Raw genomic sequence first — 16670 nt, 5'->3', positions numbered from 1 at the left:
TTATTTCATCAGCACTTAGCATCTTAGCAAGGAAAAAGTCTATTATCTCATTATACTCAAATGGCAAAGTACCAAGACCAAATTATTATCAGTAAGAATGTAGTGGTGGTAGTTTCTAGTAGTTTCTCATACTCTGAGAAGGACAGTGTGCGATTTAATGGCGTCATGTTACGGGAAGTCTTCATTAGATACACGATTTGCTCATGGGACACCGTTGAAAGATATGTTCAGATTCATCATCCACCTGTTGTCCTAATGATCCAGTCTGTTTTGAATGACAGACTGTCTGATGTGGTTTCTCTTTCTTTTTAAACAGCAGCGTAGTTTGTTTCTACATTGTGTGCAAAAAAGAAAGTTATCAAGAAAGTATTTTTGGTGTCTCTTAATCTCCCATCTCATAGAATAGATATGCATCTGTTTTATCATATCATATCAAATAGCAGGCGTTGCATGCTAAACACTGTTTGTCACTGAATGTACTCAGAGGTTTAGGGGAATCATCCAGTAACATCTCTGACTAGGAGTTATGTCAGCCCTAATATTGGGGGTAAATGGAGTGAAAGATAGTTCCCTCCACAGTACATGCCACCTTACATCTGAAAATACACCTTCGCAAGAGAGAGAGAAAGTGTACGACTAAGGTTTGTTTGAAGAACTCAGAAAGACTTCAAATATATATATTAACCAATATAATGCACAGATCCCTGTATGGATCCCCCTCAGAGCAGAGGAGCACTATGGCAGTCATCGAGGTTGATTTTAGAAAGGGTAATCTCTCATAATTCAAGTCAGATGGATTCACCGGAAATCAAATCAACTTCCCAGACTGTGAGCTGAGGAGGCAATATCCCAGTGCAATTCTTCATTGACCTACATAGCATTTCTCCATGACAGTTCCCTCCCTCTCTACACCTCTCTCCCTCCCTACCATTGCGCTCATCTCTGGGGTTTCTCCCTGTGCGTTTGATGATGTGCAGCACAATATTCATCATTTCTTCCTCTGAAGTGGAGAAGAAAAAAGAAAAAGAAAACCAAGAGGAGAATAGAACATTAACCCAGCAAAAAGGGAAAAAATTTGAATTTGCTAGGCATTTTGCTCCCCGGCTTTCCAGAAATGTAATTAAGCATCAGAGACAATTGTGAGTCTGTATCAAGGACTGAGTAATTTCATCAGGGAGATGATGTGAAATTGGGGTGATGCTGGACTGCGTTGGGTGTATATATGTGTGTGTGATTGTGTGAACTTAAGGCACACACACACACACACACACACACAACCATCCATTTGTCGTAAATGCTGTCATATGTGCAGACACACATACAGACCCACATGCAAACCCAGAGACAGACACCAGGCTCCTTCATCATTAATTCAACAGCCATCACTTCCAGCCTGCTTCTGACCATGAGAAGCTCTCAGTGCTTTCCCAGCAACATTATGAATATTTATCCATACATCCTCCCCACTTCACTAAATGTCACTATAAATGTTTCTACTTCTAATAAATGCTTTATATTCTCCTATTCCTTTTACCCCACTTTCCTCCTCACACGTCCTTGGTGTAGGAGGAGGAACAGCCCTGCTTGTTTGACTGAGGTCTGTACCCAAATAGGTTGCAGGTTGGTTGGTCTTTCTTTATTCCCATAATGCCTCTAAACTTCTAAAGCACTTTATTCAGCCCTCTGCTAATTCTGTTTACGCCTAGTTTCACCTCGCCCTAACACCTCTGAGCAGAAATGCTGCCTTTGTGGTAATTACTCTAGGACTTGGTCTGACTGCGCCACCCCCTCCTATCACCACAACCACCACCTCTGCCTCTGAAGAGTCTGTGGTGCAGAGGTTTTTCAGAGGTTTCTCAGGGTCTCCTATATTTCCCGAATCCTCGGAAAGTTAATATTAGAGCTCGGGCTCACTTCAGCTTTTGTCTTGCTTCCTTTTTTTTTTTTTAAAAAACCTATTTGCTTCTCTTTCCATGCCCCCCCCCCCTCATGTTTCACACAAACATGCACATGCACATTCCACATTCCTGTGAACAAAAAAAAAAGGCCAGGATTACAACATTGTGCCAGTTGTGTCAGCAAGCCTGTTCAGGAGCGTATGACTATCTCTGACTAGCAATTATCAAATATCAAATTGAGCAACTGATACAATGCAGCGGCTTTGATGCTGTGAGAGCCACATAGCCTCTATTCACATTTCCATAAAAACCTCACTCCCTGTAATGATAAGATAAACTGTGTTAATCCCACAGCAGGAAATTCACCTGTTACACTCAGCACACAGGGGAAGAAAGACGTAAACAAGCACGTGAATAAATTAAGAATCTGAAAAATACCAATAGAGAGAGAAAAACTGGAAAATATTAAAATATACATAATATTATACCCATGATACAGATATGAGAAATATGAAAGCTTTTACTGTGGTTGTCATAGAGGAGGAAGTGAAGCACAGAATGATTAGTGAGTACTTTTTTTTTTTTTTTTAACTTTATGGTCTGCACCCCTATTCCACTTTGTAATGAAGCGTGAATTCACATATTCCAGCTGGTGGATGAATCTAACTAAATCTGCCCTCTCATATACTGAACTTCAACATCAATGTGCACCACAGTAACGCCCCTGATGCAGTTTTGTGGTTGTCAGAGTATGAGGAAATATTCCCAAGATACATATGTTTTAGCTCATATCATAGTTTTTAGCAAATAAATCCAGGGGATTAAGTGAAACCCAGAGTCTGACCGAGATCGGCGCAGCATACATTGAATGACATGACATCAGGACTGGCACCCTATAACCAGTCATTTAGGGAAGCGGGGCTGAAAATATCAGTACTGGCAGTGCAGCTGCAATTGGAAAATGGGTGGCCCAAAGTTTCACCCCTGGGCTGCTGGCTGGTTTGAGTCACCTCACTAGTAAACTGTTTTAGGTGCTGTGTGAGCTATAGAACTGTTTACCAACTGTAAACGTTGTAGATGTGGGAGCTATTTGGCTCCCAGATTTGTTTGTACCTTTTCCTCCTGTCACAGACCTGAAACACCACTGAATTATCAATAGTAGCCAGTTTCCCAGACCATAATCATATTGTAGCTGCCATGCTCAACTGCTGTGAAAAGCAACAATTAAAAAAAAAAAAAAGAAAAAACGTTGGCACTGGATGAAAAGAGTTGTCAACATAATCAAGGGTTTCTCCAAATTCCCCAATACAGAAGTTCTGAGTAGCAATATATTTGCTCTGAATGATGTTAGCTCAAGAGCCTTTAGAACAGCTCCAGTGCTCGTTGGCATGGGTTCTACACATCTTTTGAACTACACTGCAGAAATAGATGCCAGTCTTTTGAAATATATTCTTTCATTTAGTGTTTTAATGTTGCTGGTGGAGAGTGCCATTTGTGTCTTAGTGCACTCTCCCAAAACAGTTGTTTTGGTTTGAGATTTGACTGACACCCATCCCACCATTTACTCTAGCTCTCAGCGAGGTGTGTGTGTGTGTCTGTTTCTGTGTGTGTGTGTGTGTGTGTGTGTGTGTGTGTGTGTGCATACTCATCGTGCTTTGCCAGAACATCCTCCATCATCCAGTTTGTGACCTGCCTTGTTGTGAATATTAATAATATCTGTTTTATAGTCGTCCATCCATCCATCATCTAGACCCCCTTAGTCCTAACCAGGGTCCCAGGAATCAGCTGGAGCCTATCCCAGCTCTCTTTGGGTGAAAGGCAGGGGTCCACCCTGGACAGGTCCCCAGTCCATCACAGGGCAGTTAATAGTCATTAATAATAATAATAGTAATGTGTTAATATGTGGTGAGTGGGGAATATTTACATTTTCATGCACCTCTCCAATGCTGCCCCAACACCCCCAGTGAGAAACTGCTTAATGAAGGTTGTTTTATAAGTTCCAATGTTTTATGTATTCTACAATGCATCATGGGTAAAAGTTGAGCATATTTGCTGGAGTTAATCTTCACCAAAACATTTGCACTGTCGTTTATTGTCCTCAGGAGATGTTAAAGGAACAGACTGAAACTTTCTTAAGTTGGTGATGATATAATATTGATGTGTCCCTATGTATGTAAGAATTGGTCTTACTCTGTTTTAAAACTGATTTTTTTTTTTTTTGTATTGATAAATTGCTGTTACATGTTTTTAAAATTGCACAATAAAATTTCTGCTTTTTTTTGCAGTCAAGTCTTCAGTTTCCCTTTTTTCTTATTTTATATTGGCTAAATAATAATAATAGTATTTAATTATAATAAATACAGTAATATTTGTACACTGGAGCTTCTATAGCAGCACTGTAAAATAAATGACGGTAATATTTCTATGACGGTATAATACTGTACTTCATTATACAGTATACCAAAAAAAAAATACAGTATACTACTGTATTTAATTTTACAGTAGATAGATACAAGTACTTTATTAATCCCCAAAGGGAAATTCTGGTGTTATAGTTGCAAAGAATTAGATAAGAAAAACAACTGGAATATACAATAAACCAGCTGAGTTAATACACAATGTACAACATACAGTACTACACTGTACTTTGAGGTCTCACCAGCTGTGATGCCCCCTACAGGGTAGAAGGCACTTTTACACCAAGACCTGCAGCTGAAAGCCTCCAGTTATTGCAGTCAGTGTGTGTATATATATATAAAAAATATTATATATATATATATATATATATATAAATAAACAATTCAAGTGGTATATATGCTGCCTGAACCCTTGAGACCAATTGAGCCTGAGTCTGTTATAGTTATGGGAGAGTTGCAGAGTGACAATTTGAAGGTATATATTGAGATGATTTTTCAGTCTCTCCAGTGTTGGTTGTAATGAGATGTCCAGTTTTATAACTAGTTGGATCAAAAGACAAAATGGATGATGTCATTTCTTCAAAGGAGGGTCAGTAAATGCACAAATTCAGATGATCATTCATAATTAAAACTCTGGAGACTCCTCCTGCGCCTTGCTCCTTAATCTGTTTATTTTATTTTTATTTTATCCATGTCAGTCATGAATAATAAATACATTTCCATGCTGGTTTGCTGACTTGACGCCTCTGACTGATACATTTATACCGTCAGTAAAGCCCAGATCATGTGTAAAGTGACATGTGCTGTATATTTGGGCACAGGATAACAAAAGAAAACAATGCACCAGCCTGTTCACTAGTTTTTCCATAAGCACTTCGACTGCGTAATGGCTTCACTAATGCGCGTTACTGTGTTTTATTTATCTCCCGTAAATATCTAATAATTTGCTTACATGCAAGTTTGTTGGCATCTTGGTTCAACACCCTAATGTTATTCCTGTAGCTTCATGTAATGGCAGAAATGGGTCTAAAAACGGATCTGATGCAGGCTTAGTATCGCTTACGAGCGCAGATCGAGTTATCCCGTCTTATTTCTAATGTGACTTTCGGATGCGTCCCACAAAACGCTACGGGCCGGCAGAGAGAGGTCTTCTTCCACATCAACACACACACGCATACACACACAAAATAACGCTCACCCGCGTACTCGTCGCTCCTAAATGGGCGTGTGAGGCTGGGCATGGAGACAAACCCAGAGTGGAGGAGCCGAGAGGGAGCGCACAGAGAGACCGGGGAAAACTTTTTTCTTTTTAACTACATTATTATTTCTCTCTCTCTGACTTTGGGGTTGGCTGTTTTACCTCACACTGACTGGATTGTACTTGTGATAGCACTGAATGGGAACCAGCGAAACGCGGAGACCCCGGAGATACCAGCGGGGAGGAATCTACTCAGTACGCGGGGAACAGAGTGAGTCTCTGGGCGTTCGCTGTGCGTCTTTGCGCTGTAGGGAACCGGCACCTACTTGGCCTGTGTCGTTGTTCCCCCGTGGCTTAAAAAACGTGCTTGGGTTTTAGGGGAGGTTTTGGGGGATTCAGAAGACTTAGTGACATTTTAGCGGAACCGAGGGCAGCCTGTCGAAACCAAGACTGTTTCTGGAAGCGGAGAAAGGAAGGTTGGATGCCAAAGGTTTCCTCAAGACACGTGAGTGAAGCGTTTTTATTTGACTTATACGCAGAGTTTAGGGATTTTGGCAACATCACAATTATAATTAATCTTTAAAGAGAATGAAGCATTTCTCTATGATCAGGTACAGACTTAAACCACCTGGTTAATATGCTCCTGTTATTGCTGTACAGTACTTTTCTCATATACAAATTACTGCACATTTTAAAACCATTTACTCTCATAAGCCTGGAGCTTATTCAGGAGTTTGCATGACAGGACTGTGTTAAATGATGAATTAAAAACAACACGGCTCCTTTGATTGTTGCGCAGTGTGACCCAGTAAGGACAGGCTGGAGTAAAGCTACGAATCGAGAATAATTTATTCTTTAATTGATTTTCCTTACATGACACGTCGTATAGCCCGTTTCTTGGTGTTACTGCTCATTTTAACAGTCGGCGCATCTGTATAGCTGGTGCAAAAAAACAAAAAACAACAAAAAAAAAAGAAATCTGTTAAACCTGGACCAGTATGTTCACTTAAACTGGATAATCTGTATTTTGAGCCACCACAGGAAACTTACTGTGTCACATATAAGGACCAGTCCCATTTAAAAAAAACAACAGGAAACACTCAAACTCATTCTAAACCCTAAAATCTAAAGTCTCTTGGCTGTTAATGTCTCACAGCGTATTTTCATCAAATACCTTATTTCAGCTATTTGATGTTTATAAGGCGATATATTCCTGAAGGAAGTCTTATTGTGTTAACATCCTACATCTTCCCTCAATGTCTAACTCGTTGTAGAGAGAAGATACAGGGAGGGGAAGAGAGAGAGAGAGAAGAAAGGGAGAAAGAGAGTCATGTCACTTAACGGACTCCTGGCGCTCAGTGACTCAGTGTGCATCTCAGCTTACACAGAAAGACACGGAGCTTTTACCACATAGGTTGATTTGTAATCGGGCAAATCATCATCCACTTCGAGTCCACATTCTGGGCCAATAGAAGCGAAGTGGTAGCAATTCGGGGAAGGGTTGTATCCGTCTCTTTACGGTCTTGATTGTACCAACAACGGTGCGTTTAGACGGGAATGTCCAGAGCGCACGGCAGTGGCAAATATCCCTAACCTGCTCACATCTCCGTCTGGTTCTTTTCCCAGCCAGGGATTACCTTCTGCTCCGGAAACATTTGGAGAAAGGACAAAGTGGGCAAAGTGGCAAGAGGAGCTGGTGAATTCTTCATATACTTTGCGCTTTGGCTTTTTTTGGCGAGGATATGGCACGGTCCGTGTCAGAGAGAGGAGCACAGCCGACACAAGGAAGAGGAAACAGGAGCTGAGTGATAGGATGCCAGCGACCTGAGCCCACACTCAAGATCAGTTCCAACTTCGTTCAAAGAGACACGCCGCTTTATTTCTTCAACGGAGGAAACGATACTTACCAAAAAGTTTTCGGGGGAGTTTAATTTCCACAGTTTTTTTTATACGCGTAATTTAAATTCTTGCTGATAAAACAAGAATGCATTGTGGATTAGTCCTTATCCTGTTCATGGGAATACTCTTGGTGGTCAGAGCTTTCAAAAACGGTAAGTTTTGCAATATATATTTATGTATATATTATATATTTATAAATCCCTGCTCACCTGCCTGACGATTGTGCCAACAACCAATTTTAATTCTAGACAGGCTTAGATAATATTTCTGAATACTGTATTTAATGATTACTGTATTGTGTGTCTTTGTATATAATTATATTATATAATAATTCCTATGTAAACATTAGGTGCTTTATATGCTCCTGCACAATGAGTTTATTGTTACATCATGTAATCAGACCTTCTCTATTTATTTTAACCTACATTCTTCAAAAGTTTACTGAATTAAACCTGTTTTCCTTTTGCATATTTTATTTGTGAGTTAGGGTAGAGTGCAAAAAGTCAGTTCTATTATTTGCCTCATACAACTTTGCCATGCTCCATCTCAGCTTTGCACAGTTATTGGTTGATTTATTTGATTCTGATATGTTTTTTAAGAGGTTTATATTCAGGCGGAGCAGATAGTGGAGGCTTTTTAAAAATAAAATTACAAGTGCAAATGAAAGTATGTTAGCAGCAGCAGCAGCAGCAGGCCTGTGTTCCTTCTGATAATGAAACATGCATTTTAATGGGGAGGTTGAAAGGACTGGACTCTAGGACCCTGTAAATTTGTGGCAAGCACAACAAACCTTTTCTTGAATTTTCTCCACTCAGACTTTTTAATTGTGTTTATCCTCTTCATCTCCCCAAGTGGTCAGAAATCTGCTATTTCTTTCATTTTATTGTTTAAAAACTACAGTACCACAGTGTGAAATGTTCTTTTTCATAAGAGTATGCTTTAAAAACCACTCTCTTCTATTATTATTAATAATAATAATAATAATAATAATAATACTCTATAGATTCTTTAACTTCTTTGTTTGTCTTGACCAATTCAGCTTTGTCAAATCATAGTTTGAAATGTACTTAGATATATAAATGTGCATATTTTGTTTAGCTCCATCTGTTTGTATTCAGCTGTTGTGGTTAGAGAGATCGTGTCTTAAGGAAAGACACAGGAACTGACTCAGTTCAATTGATGTGTCTCTATGAGCTTCTTCGTATCAGCCAAATCCCCAAACGTAAAAGCTGAATTTCTTCTGTTTATCTCTAAAACTCTGTTCACCCCTCTCTGCAGACAAATGTGGAGGCAACATAAGAATCTCAACCGCCAACTACCTCACTTCACCTGGATACCCCATGTCTTATCTACCTTCTCAGAGATGTGTGTGGGTGATATCGGCACCGAGCCCTCACCAGCGGATCCTCATCAACTTTAACCCACATTTTGACCTGGAGGACCGGGAGTGCAAGTAAGCACGACATGAGTTGGTGATCTCGTCTTTGAAAATCAAACGTTTTTAAAAAGTAGTCAGATAAGTGAAGTGAACTAACACTATTCATACAATTAAACTGTAGAGGAAGCATCTACAAGCTGCTCAAGGTTGTTTGGCTCTTAGCTTCTTTGTAGAGCACAACATTTTACGAGGCCATGCAGAATAATTTAATCCAAATGTGTTGTTGACACAAAACAAACAGCAAAACATTTATTGATCGTCTCTTTAATAGCCTGTAAACACATGTTCTTTTCATATAACACATGTGTGGAGTATAGGTGTTTGTGTGTCGTATTACTCATGTTGTGAGGACTGAAACCTGCTTACGCACTCACACTGTGGGAACCAGATACCAATCCAGATGCTGGTCCCCACCACCAGATGCTGGGGAATATTCCTCATGCATGCTGCACATGAAACTGCACCATCTAGTGTCCACAGGCTCATGTTAATGTAACCCTGCTCCGGCAATACCTAGGGCAGCAGGAATGTCTCGCCCCTTCTCTCTGGGTTTGGATTGTCCTCATTTCTTGTCTTTGTTGAGTGAAGTCAGAGGGTTTTGAATGACTTTACTTTTGCAGAAGACACCAGAGTCCATTATCTCAAACACGTCCTGAGGTCCAGAGAAGAGAGAAATTCCAGAAATGAGTTACGTAAAAGAATAAATCTCTGCTTGTTATTCTTTTTTTTTTTTCCTTTCCTCCTTTATTGCTAAGACTTGGAAGCAAAAAGGTAAAATTGAAAATGAGGCGACATTACCCCTTTGAGGTTGATATCTCAGTGACAGTTACTGATCCTCTTCTGGGTTGTGAACCGCAAGCGGCATCAACCAACAAAGGCTAAGAAGCTAAACTGTTGTCAGATCGTTTAAGCCAGTGAAACAGGAGACAGGCAGTAATATGATGAACCTGTGTCACTGTGGATGATGCCCTAAGGTGAGCCTGGCAGACCTTGTCATTTTGTTTGCATATATGTGTGTGTCCACTCACATTGTGGGAACTCAGCTTTCCTCCATGTAAGAGGGTTCGGGTTTAGGTAAGGTGAGGTTAAGGGTTCGATTTAGTGAAATAGTGGTTATGGTTATTTTTAGGACAAATGTCCAGGAAGTGGATGTACTGTGAGTCAACGTAAAGACCCCCAAGCTGATAAAAACACAGATATTTGTGTATGTATGTGTGTGTGTGTGGGCTTGGGAAATTGCAGGCCTTTGTTGGAGTTTGTTAATGTACCCCTGTTACACCCTAAACCGGACTACCATTCATGTCTTTAGGGTTTGTTTTTTTTTTTTAATCCTGGATTTCAATCCCACTTTAACCTTTTTTTACTGCTCTCATTTCATTTATGGCGGACTGCTGGTTGATCCTTGACACTTCTTATGGGTCTGATTTCAACACCAGAGGGACCATTATACTAAAAGATCCTCAGCTAAAAAGGGACATGGCGAAGGGGGGGGGGGGTAGCAGTAACAATGCTTGTGCTAATCAAATTAGTCAGGAATGAATTTCCTGTGTCTAAACACATGCAGTAAAAAAGAATTGAGTTCCTGTGGGTTCAACAAAGCAGCTTTTTGCCTAATTCAGAAGAGGCTGGCCTGGAGTCATTGGCAAATTAGCTCTGCTCTTTATGGGGCAACCTCTGAATTTCATATCATATCAGTTACCTGTGTTCAATTTGTGTAGTTGATGTGTTTGCGTCTGTCAGCGTCTCTTCCCTTCTCTCATCCTCATTATTTTTCTTTCTTTCACCTCCATCCCATGTGCGTATTAATCACATTTGCAGCAGACCCAACCTCTCCACATATGGCATTTCATTAACGTCAAAATCAGTTTTTTCCCTTTTCCATTTGATAGTTGTCTTCACGCTCCAAGTGGATTTCCCTCACCCGCTCTCTGTGCTCCATTTACATTTGTGTGACACGGGGGTTGGTTTTGACAGTTTCAGGGAGGGCTCATGGACGTAAGTGCTATTGGTTGTTTTTGTGATCGACTCACAGTGATTGATTGACAACAGCTCCAAAAGTCCGAGATGGCAACGTCGGAATAAACACGTCATTATAGCATGCAGCAAATATTCCAGGGAAGGGTAGATACACGATTTCACAGTAGTTGGGTATGATTTGTGTTGGTCCCATCTGACATCCTGTGCCAGCTCTACTCACCACATCAGCCCTTACATAATGGAACGTAATGAGAGTTAGAATGGGTTCCTTATCAGATGGACTGGCAGACTGGGTGAAGGCACATGTGGTGGGGGCTACCATGCATGCTTCACTGCATTGCCTTGCAATCTCATTAGTGAGCAAATTAAACACACATGTACAACATGTTTCCTAACATGGCTGTTATCAGTAAACCAAACAAGAAGCACTCAGAGTGGTGCTCGTGAAAAGAAGAACCGTCTTTGTTGAGTGGAGTCTGGCCGCCGTGGTGTTTTTGCACGTGTGCGCTACCCTTCGCGGGTTTGTTTGGGGAAGTGCGGAGGCCTGTATCCTGAGAGCTGGAGGAGGAAAGCACTTCATCACAGAGATAAGGAAACTAAGTGAGCCCTGCAATTCTGAATGCAGAAAGTGTTTACCTTTCACGCACCACACAACTTTCACAGAGTGGAGTTAGAGGGGCCGCCCTTAACTGCTCTCACAGCTAATGAAGTGAGGCAAAGGCACAGCCCGCATGAAGGCAAATATTTGAAGTCAATTTGCTCTGAGAATCAGAGCTTGCTTGAGCAAGCTAGGCTCAAGTGAAAACTGAAATAAATAGGTAGGCTTTGCTCCACTCCCTCCCCATGCTCCCATTCTTTGCTCCTCTACTATCTGATAAATGCCAGCTTAGCCATCCATGGGAAAAACAGAGATTTCAAGTGAATTTGAATCTAATTGGCTGGCAGGTAGGTTAGGTGTAAGGCAGATTGAGATGCAATCTGTCTAATTTCTAATATACACAGTTTTTGTTATTGTTCAGCTAAGAAGTCTGATAAAGTCAGTTGTAACCTCACCTAAACAACAAAGACTTAGACAATTAAAACTGCAGGCTTTTCACTCCACCTTCTCCTGTCGTGCTGACTCGACAAGGAGAACCAGCTCTCTATAGAAATTATTTACTGTGCAATAAAATGAAGGGGGGGGTTAGATAAGGTATGTGACAGTGTGGTACAAGACAGCAAAGATATTTAAAGAATGTCTTCTCAAGCAGCCTTTTGTTTGGGAGATCAAGCAGAAAGTCAGTGAAAGTCTCCTGCCCCTACCAGATCTCAGGTCTGTGAGAGCCCCCCTGCCTTTAAGTGCCTGTAACTCAGAGCTTGGAAAAGCACTCCTCTCTTTTTAATTGTAGCCCTCTCCTTTCTCTGCCCCTGTGCCCCTTCCACTCCAATCTCCCGCTGAGCCTCCCCTGCTGAGCTGCATGACCTGCTGGGAGGGCAAACATTCTGTGCTGTGAACCCTCTACAATAGACATCCTGCTCCTCCTGGCATTTCTGACCAGGTCTGGACTTCACCGATGACAGGAGGTTGGGAAGGGGGTGGTATGGTATCACCCTATTTTAGATCTACAGTTGGCTCTTTCTTTGTTATGCGGAATCCCACTAACTGCATTCATACGGTCATAGCGGACAACAAAGAGTGCCACCTGTTTCTAGGAAGTGACATCGGAGACATGACCATTTTCCCTGTAGCTCCTGTCACCCCACCTGAATAGTTTGTGTTAATAAGGCAGGAAACCAACAGGAAAGCTTTTTTTTTTTTTTAATGGGTAGGTGGCAGTTGTGGCTTTAAAAAAACTCTCTCATGCTGTGAGGACAGGGATTTGGAAAGACAGGACTGTTGGAGATACTTATGTAAGATACTTATGATCTCTAGGGAGAAAGCACAGACATTAAAGAAACACATTGCAAATACAAAAACACATGCAAAAAGAAAAATGCGGGAAAAAATGCAACACCTAAAGAGCTTCGAGACACTAGAGGGAGTGAAGGGCTTGATTTGGATATGCAGCAGTAATTTGTATACTACCTTCTTATCATCGCTACTGGAACATCCCAATTCCCTTATTGTCCCAACACTCTTATTCTATTGGAAATCAATTGATCGTTTTTGTTTGTTTTGTTTTTTTTTGCATCACTTCCTTGAAGTGGGACTAAGATGCAAAGACAAAACACTAGTGAGAGAAATGTGGACACAATTAAGGGATTTCAGATTTTCCCTATATGGTGCACATTAAAGAAACACACACACAAGTCATAGAGGTCATGCTGGCAAGTATTAATCATCATCAGAATGCAGTGTACATGTGTGGGGTGATAAGTGTGACAGATGCTTCTTCATCCATTTTTATTTATGACCATTCTCTAGGATTAATCATATTTAAGGGATGCTATTGGACCTTTATTTCTGTTGTTCATTGGTGCTTCCTTTTATCAAGCATGTTGGAAAAGCATGCATCCTGAAGCGACGCCACATGTTTTAGTTTTTCTTCTTAACCTCCAGGTTTGACAAAAGCAGCTTCAGTTTTGCAAATGGTATTTTCCACAGTAATTAGACTCCCAGAGTCCATAACAATGGAAATACCTAAAATTACGCCGAAGCAAACAAATCGAGTGTCAGCAGTATCCAAAGACCAATCTGAAAATTACAATATCTCGTCTGAACGTTAGCGCGAGCAATTATGCCAAATCACCATGGAACTATAGTAAAGCTAAGGTTTTGGTAATAAAACTTGCAGAAACCTTTGGGTGTTCAGTGATTTTTATATATTGCATTAATCCATTGTTACCTTCAAAACATAATAACTATTTAAAAGCACATAAAGGAGATACGAGCTGCGTGTTCACCTTGTTATTTAACAGAAGGACAGAAAGACCAGGGCAGAGATGGTGCATGGAAAAGCTGTTGACCTTCATCACCATTACTATCCCTTCTCTTCATCTATTTTAAACATAAAGGCCTACTCCCTGGCTAACGAGCAGGATTAAAGTAGGTCTGTGCACCTGTGCTTGTATACAGGCCATGTGTGTGTGAGTGACCGTCTGATTAAGGGTCTTTTTCTTCATGTGGCAGTGAAGTGTTTCACCTTGGCCACGGCTTTGGAAGGACAGCCTGATTGAAAAGCTTTTTGGCCGTGGCATCTGCCATCCTCCCCACTGCTCTGTCACCACTTTGATTCATGCATAACCTGACCACAACCAGGAGGCCGGCCACTCTACCTCACAGCAGGAGGGAGCTCCACTTCACAGGAGAGGAGTAGGAAAAGGAGGAACAAGGGAGGGAGAGGACAAGAGAAAAAGGCATGGCAAGTCCCGCGCTCATAAATAACCAGCTGGATTTCAAGCCTTGGGTCACATATCTGTGGCAGCACAAAAGCATCATAGAGTCTCATGTGTCTGTTTTTGTTTTTCATCTCGACGTGGGAGTTAGCAACTCATTTTTGCCAGGGATTGAGTGTCACTAAGCTGTATCTGGCACATGGCTGATGATTTCTTTTTTTCTTCTTCTTCTTTCCAGCCCCAAACCAATACAGGCTTCCCTATATGGAAGTTTCTTGTGGAATGGAGCTGCAGCCCACACAGCTTAGAGATGTCAGCTGTACGCTCTTTTAATTTTTACCCAAAACAGATTGCTAGAGAGGGAGCCATATGGAGAGACTTATGATTAGAGGACAGCGTTTGGTAATCTCAGCTCTCTATCTGGACACACATCTATTGACTACAAGAAAGTTCAGACTCATGTTCCTTTGAGTGCCGATGAAATACCGTTCAACACTGAGACTATAATTCAATTATGAGTTTCTGTTTCCAAAGGACAGTTGGCAATAAGTACCATCTCCCCCTCTCACTGCCTCGTGTAATTAGCAACAGGTTTTCCTTGCTTTGCGTCAAAAGCTGATTTCTGTTTATGAGGTTGCATAGAAAAAAAAAACAACAAGTGATAGGCAGGATGAATGACTGAGGAATAATTCGAGGCTATGTGGGTGGCAGTGCAGAATTCTGTGGTGGATTGTGAATGAATGGTCCTGCATGTTTAAAGAAACCGTACGGGTCATGTTTTGACTTGATCTACAACAGGTGTGCATTTTTATTCTCCCGACTCTTCCGGCTCTCACCGGCCTACGGTCCGTTGCACGACACACTATTTAAATTGATTATACGCTCATCAAATTTACAAATTTAAGGATGTTACAATTTTACAATCTGGGGAAAAGTTAGATCCAACATTTTCGAAATATAAACAAAATGTTTTCTTTCAGGTGAAGATTCATGATATACAGTCAGACCTGGGTTCAGTCTAAATCCAAATCCAAACTCCACGTCCTCCTCTGATCCCGATCCTGATGATTATTATAGCAGACAATGTTATTTCATCCTAGAAAGGAAGTGAAACTAAAAAGTCTCCAGTGTTTTATAGTTTTAATGATGTGAGAAACAGGTTTCTTTAAAATATGTTTATTGCATAACAACATAAATATGTAGATCAACACACGTCATACACAGCCAAGGCATCATGGGAAACGATCTTAAATGGTATTTCTTTAAAAAAAAAAACGTTTCTATGTTCATATGGCGACTGTGTTTCTTCCTTCATTGACCCTGCAGATTGTATCTCAAAGTGAATTTAATCAATAGGTCTTTCCGCTCGTCTCCCATAATCTTAGCTATCCAACCATCCCAGAGGAGAAAGGAAAGGAAAGAGACTTTAGTTTAATTGATGGTGAGTTTCATGCAGCGTGTTTATGTTTGCCAAACATGTTTCATTCCGTGTCCTAAGCTTGAATAGGCCTCGTGATTTTGACTGATGTGATCTTAAGCAGCCTTAACACCTCGTGCTTACAGATGTTCATGAGGAGACGAGCGAGTTGGAGGATGGAGGGAGGTGGTCAGCGATCACAGGGTTATTTATTCAAACAGTCAAACAAGCCCACAGGGGTGAAGCACAATTTGTTTGCAATGGGTAGGAGTGTAGATGGGTAGTAAAGCCAGTCCCAGCCAGGCTCGGTCCCGGGTCTCCGGGGTCATTGTCGGTCACTGTGAGCATGTGCACAGCAGGCTGTTGTGGCCCGCTGGTGTTTCTCTACCACTTAACTCAGCATGATTTGGTCAGGGTGGCAAGACAGTGATTGATGGGGCAGTACCCCACTGCTCTATGATTGAGTAAGAGCCACTCACGCTCCCTCGCTTTCTTTGCTCTTTGCTTGATCTCTCCTCACTAAATTGCCAACATTAGTTGTGGCCTTTCTTTTTTTTATTTCAGCCTGAACTGCATTTTTCTCATGTTGTTATTTCTTTTCTCAGATGACAGTAATTGTAAAGATTGTAAATTCAGTCTCGGAGCAACGTTTCGTGGCGTTATAGTAGAGTAGTGCTGAGAGTGTTATTAGTAGCCCACACCTCTGCTTCCACCAGAAGGAAATGCTGCTACTATTAGACAGGCAGTCTGCAAGTTGGCAGGAAAACATGATTGTGGGGCCAGTTAACGGAATAGTCTTCTTATGGTCCAAATGCTGCCAAAGGCTGGATCCAACACTTAGATCTGCCCTGTATTGCCAATAATTCAACCTCTCTGCCTGGCACCATGAAGGAGATTCTGAAGATGCTTTACGTGTGGCTCAGCATGTTTGGCTTCCAAAGTGCTGTATCATTGGAAAGTTCTTGTTTCTTCTGTGCGCACAGTGAGAACAAGGTAACCGTCAAAATAAAAAAAAATATAGTTTTAAATATTAGATATTGTGTCTAAGGGCCGATCATCCTGAAGTAACTGATCTACTAGCTGCGTCCGCCAATCTGTGCACGGACTTTTT

General features: G+C 41.2%; 1 protein-coding gene across 3 annotated transcripts in view; it reads left to right on the top strand.

Annotated features, from left to right (window-relative positions):
* Window positions 1-5523: 5523 nt before the first annotated feature.
* The window catches only part of nrp1a (neuropilin 1a), a 50283-nt gene continuing 39136 nt past the window's right edge, over window positions 5524-16670 (top strand). For 2 of the 3 annotated variants that reach the window (XM_026292062.1, XM_026292063.1), the window contains exons 1-3: window positions 5525-6018; window positions 7140-7564; window positions 8691-8865. In XM_026292062.1, coding sequence (XP_026147847.1) covers window positions 7498-7564; window positions 8691-8865 — 242 coding nt within the window. In that variant the 5' untranslated portion in view covers window positions 5525-6018; window positions 7140-7497. Of the gene's footprint in view, window positions 6019-7139; window positions 7565-8690; window positions 8866-16670 lie in introns of all 3 variants that reach the window. The other variant, XM_026292061.1, reaches the window with a different exon arrangement.

Source organism: Mastacembelus armatus, chromosome 20, assembly GCF_900324485.2.
Source record: "Mastacembelus armatus chromosome 20, fMasArm1.2, whole genome shotgun sequence".
NCBI lineage: Eukaryota > Metazoa > Chordata > Actinopteri > Synbranchiformes > Mastacembelidae > Mastacembelus > Mastacembelus armatus.
Note: the sequence above shows the minus strand (reverse complement) of the source record. Positions and strands in the feature narration are given on the sequence as shown.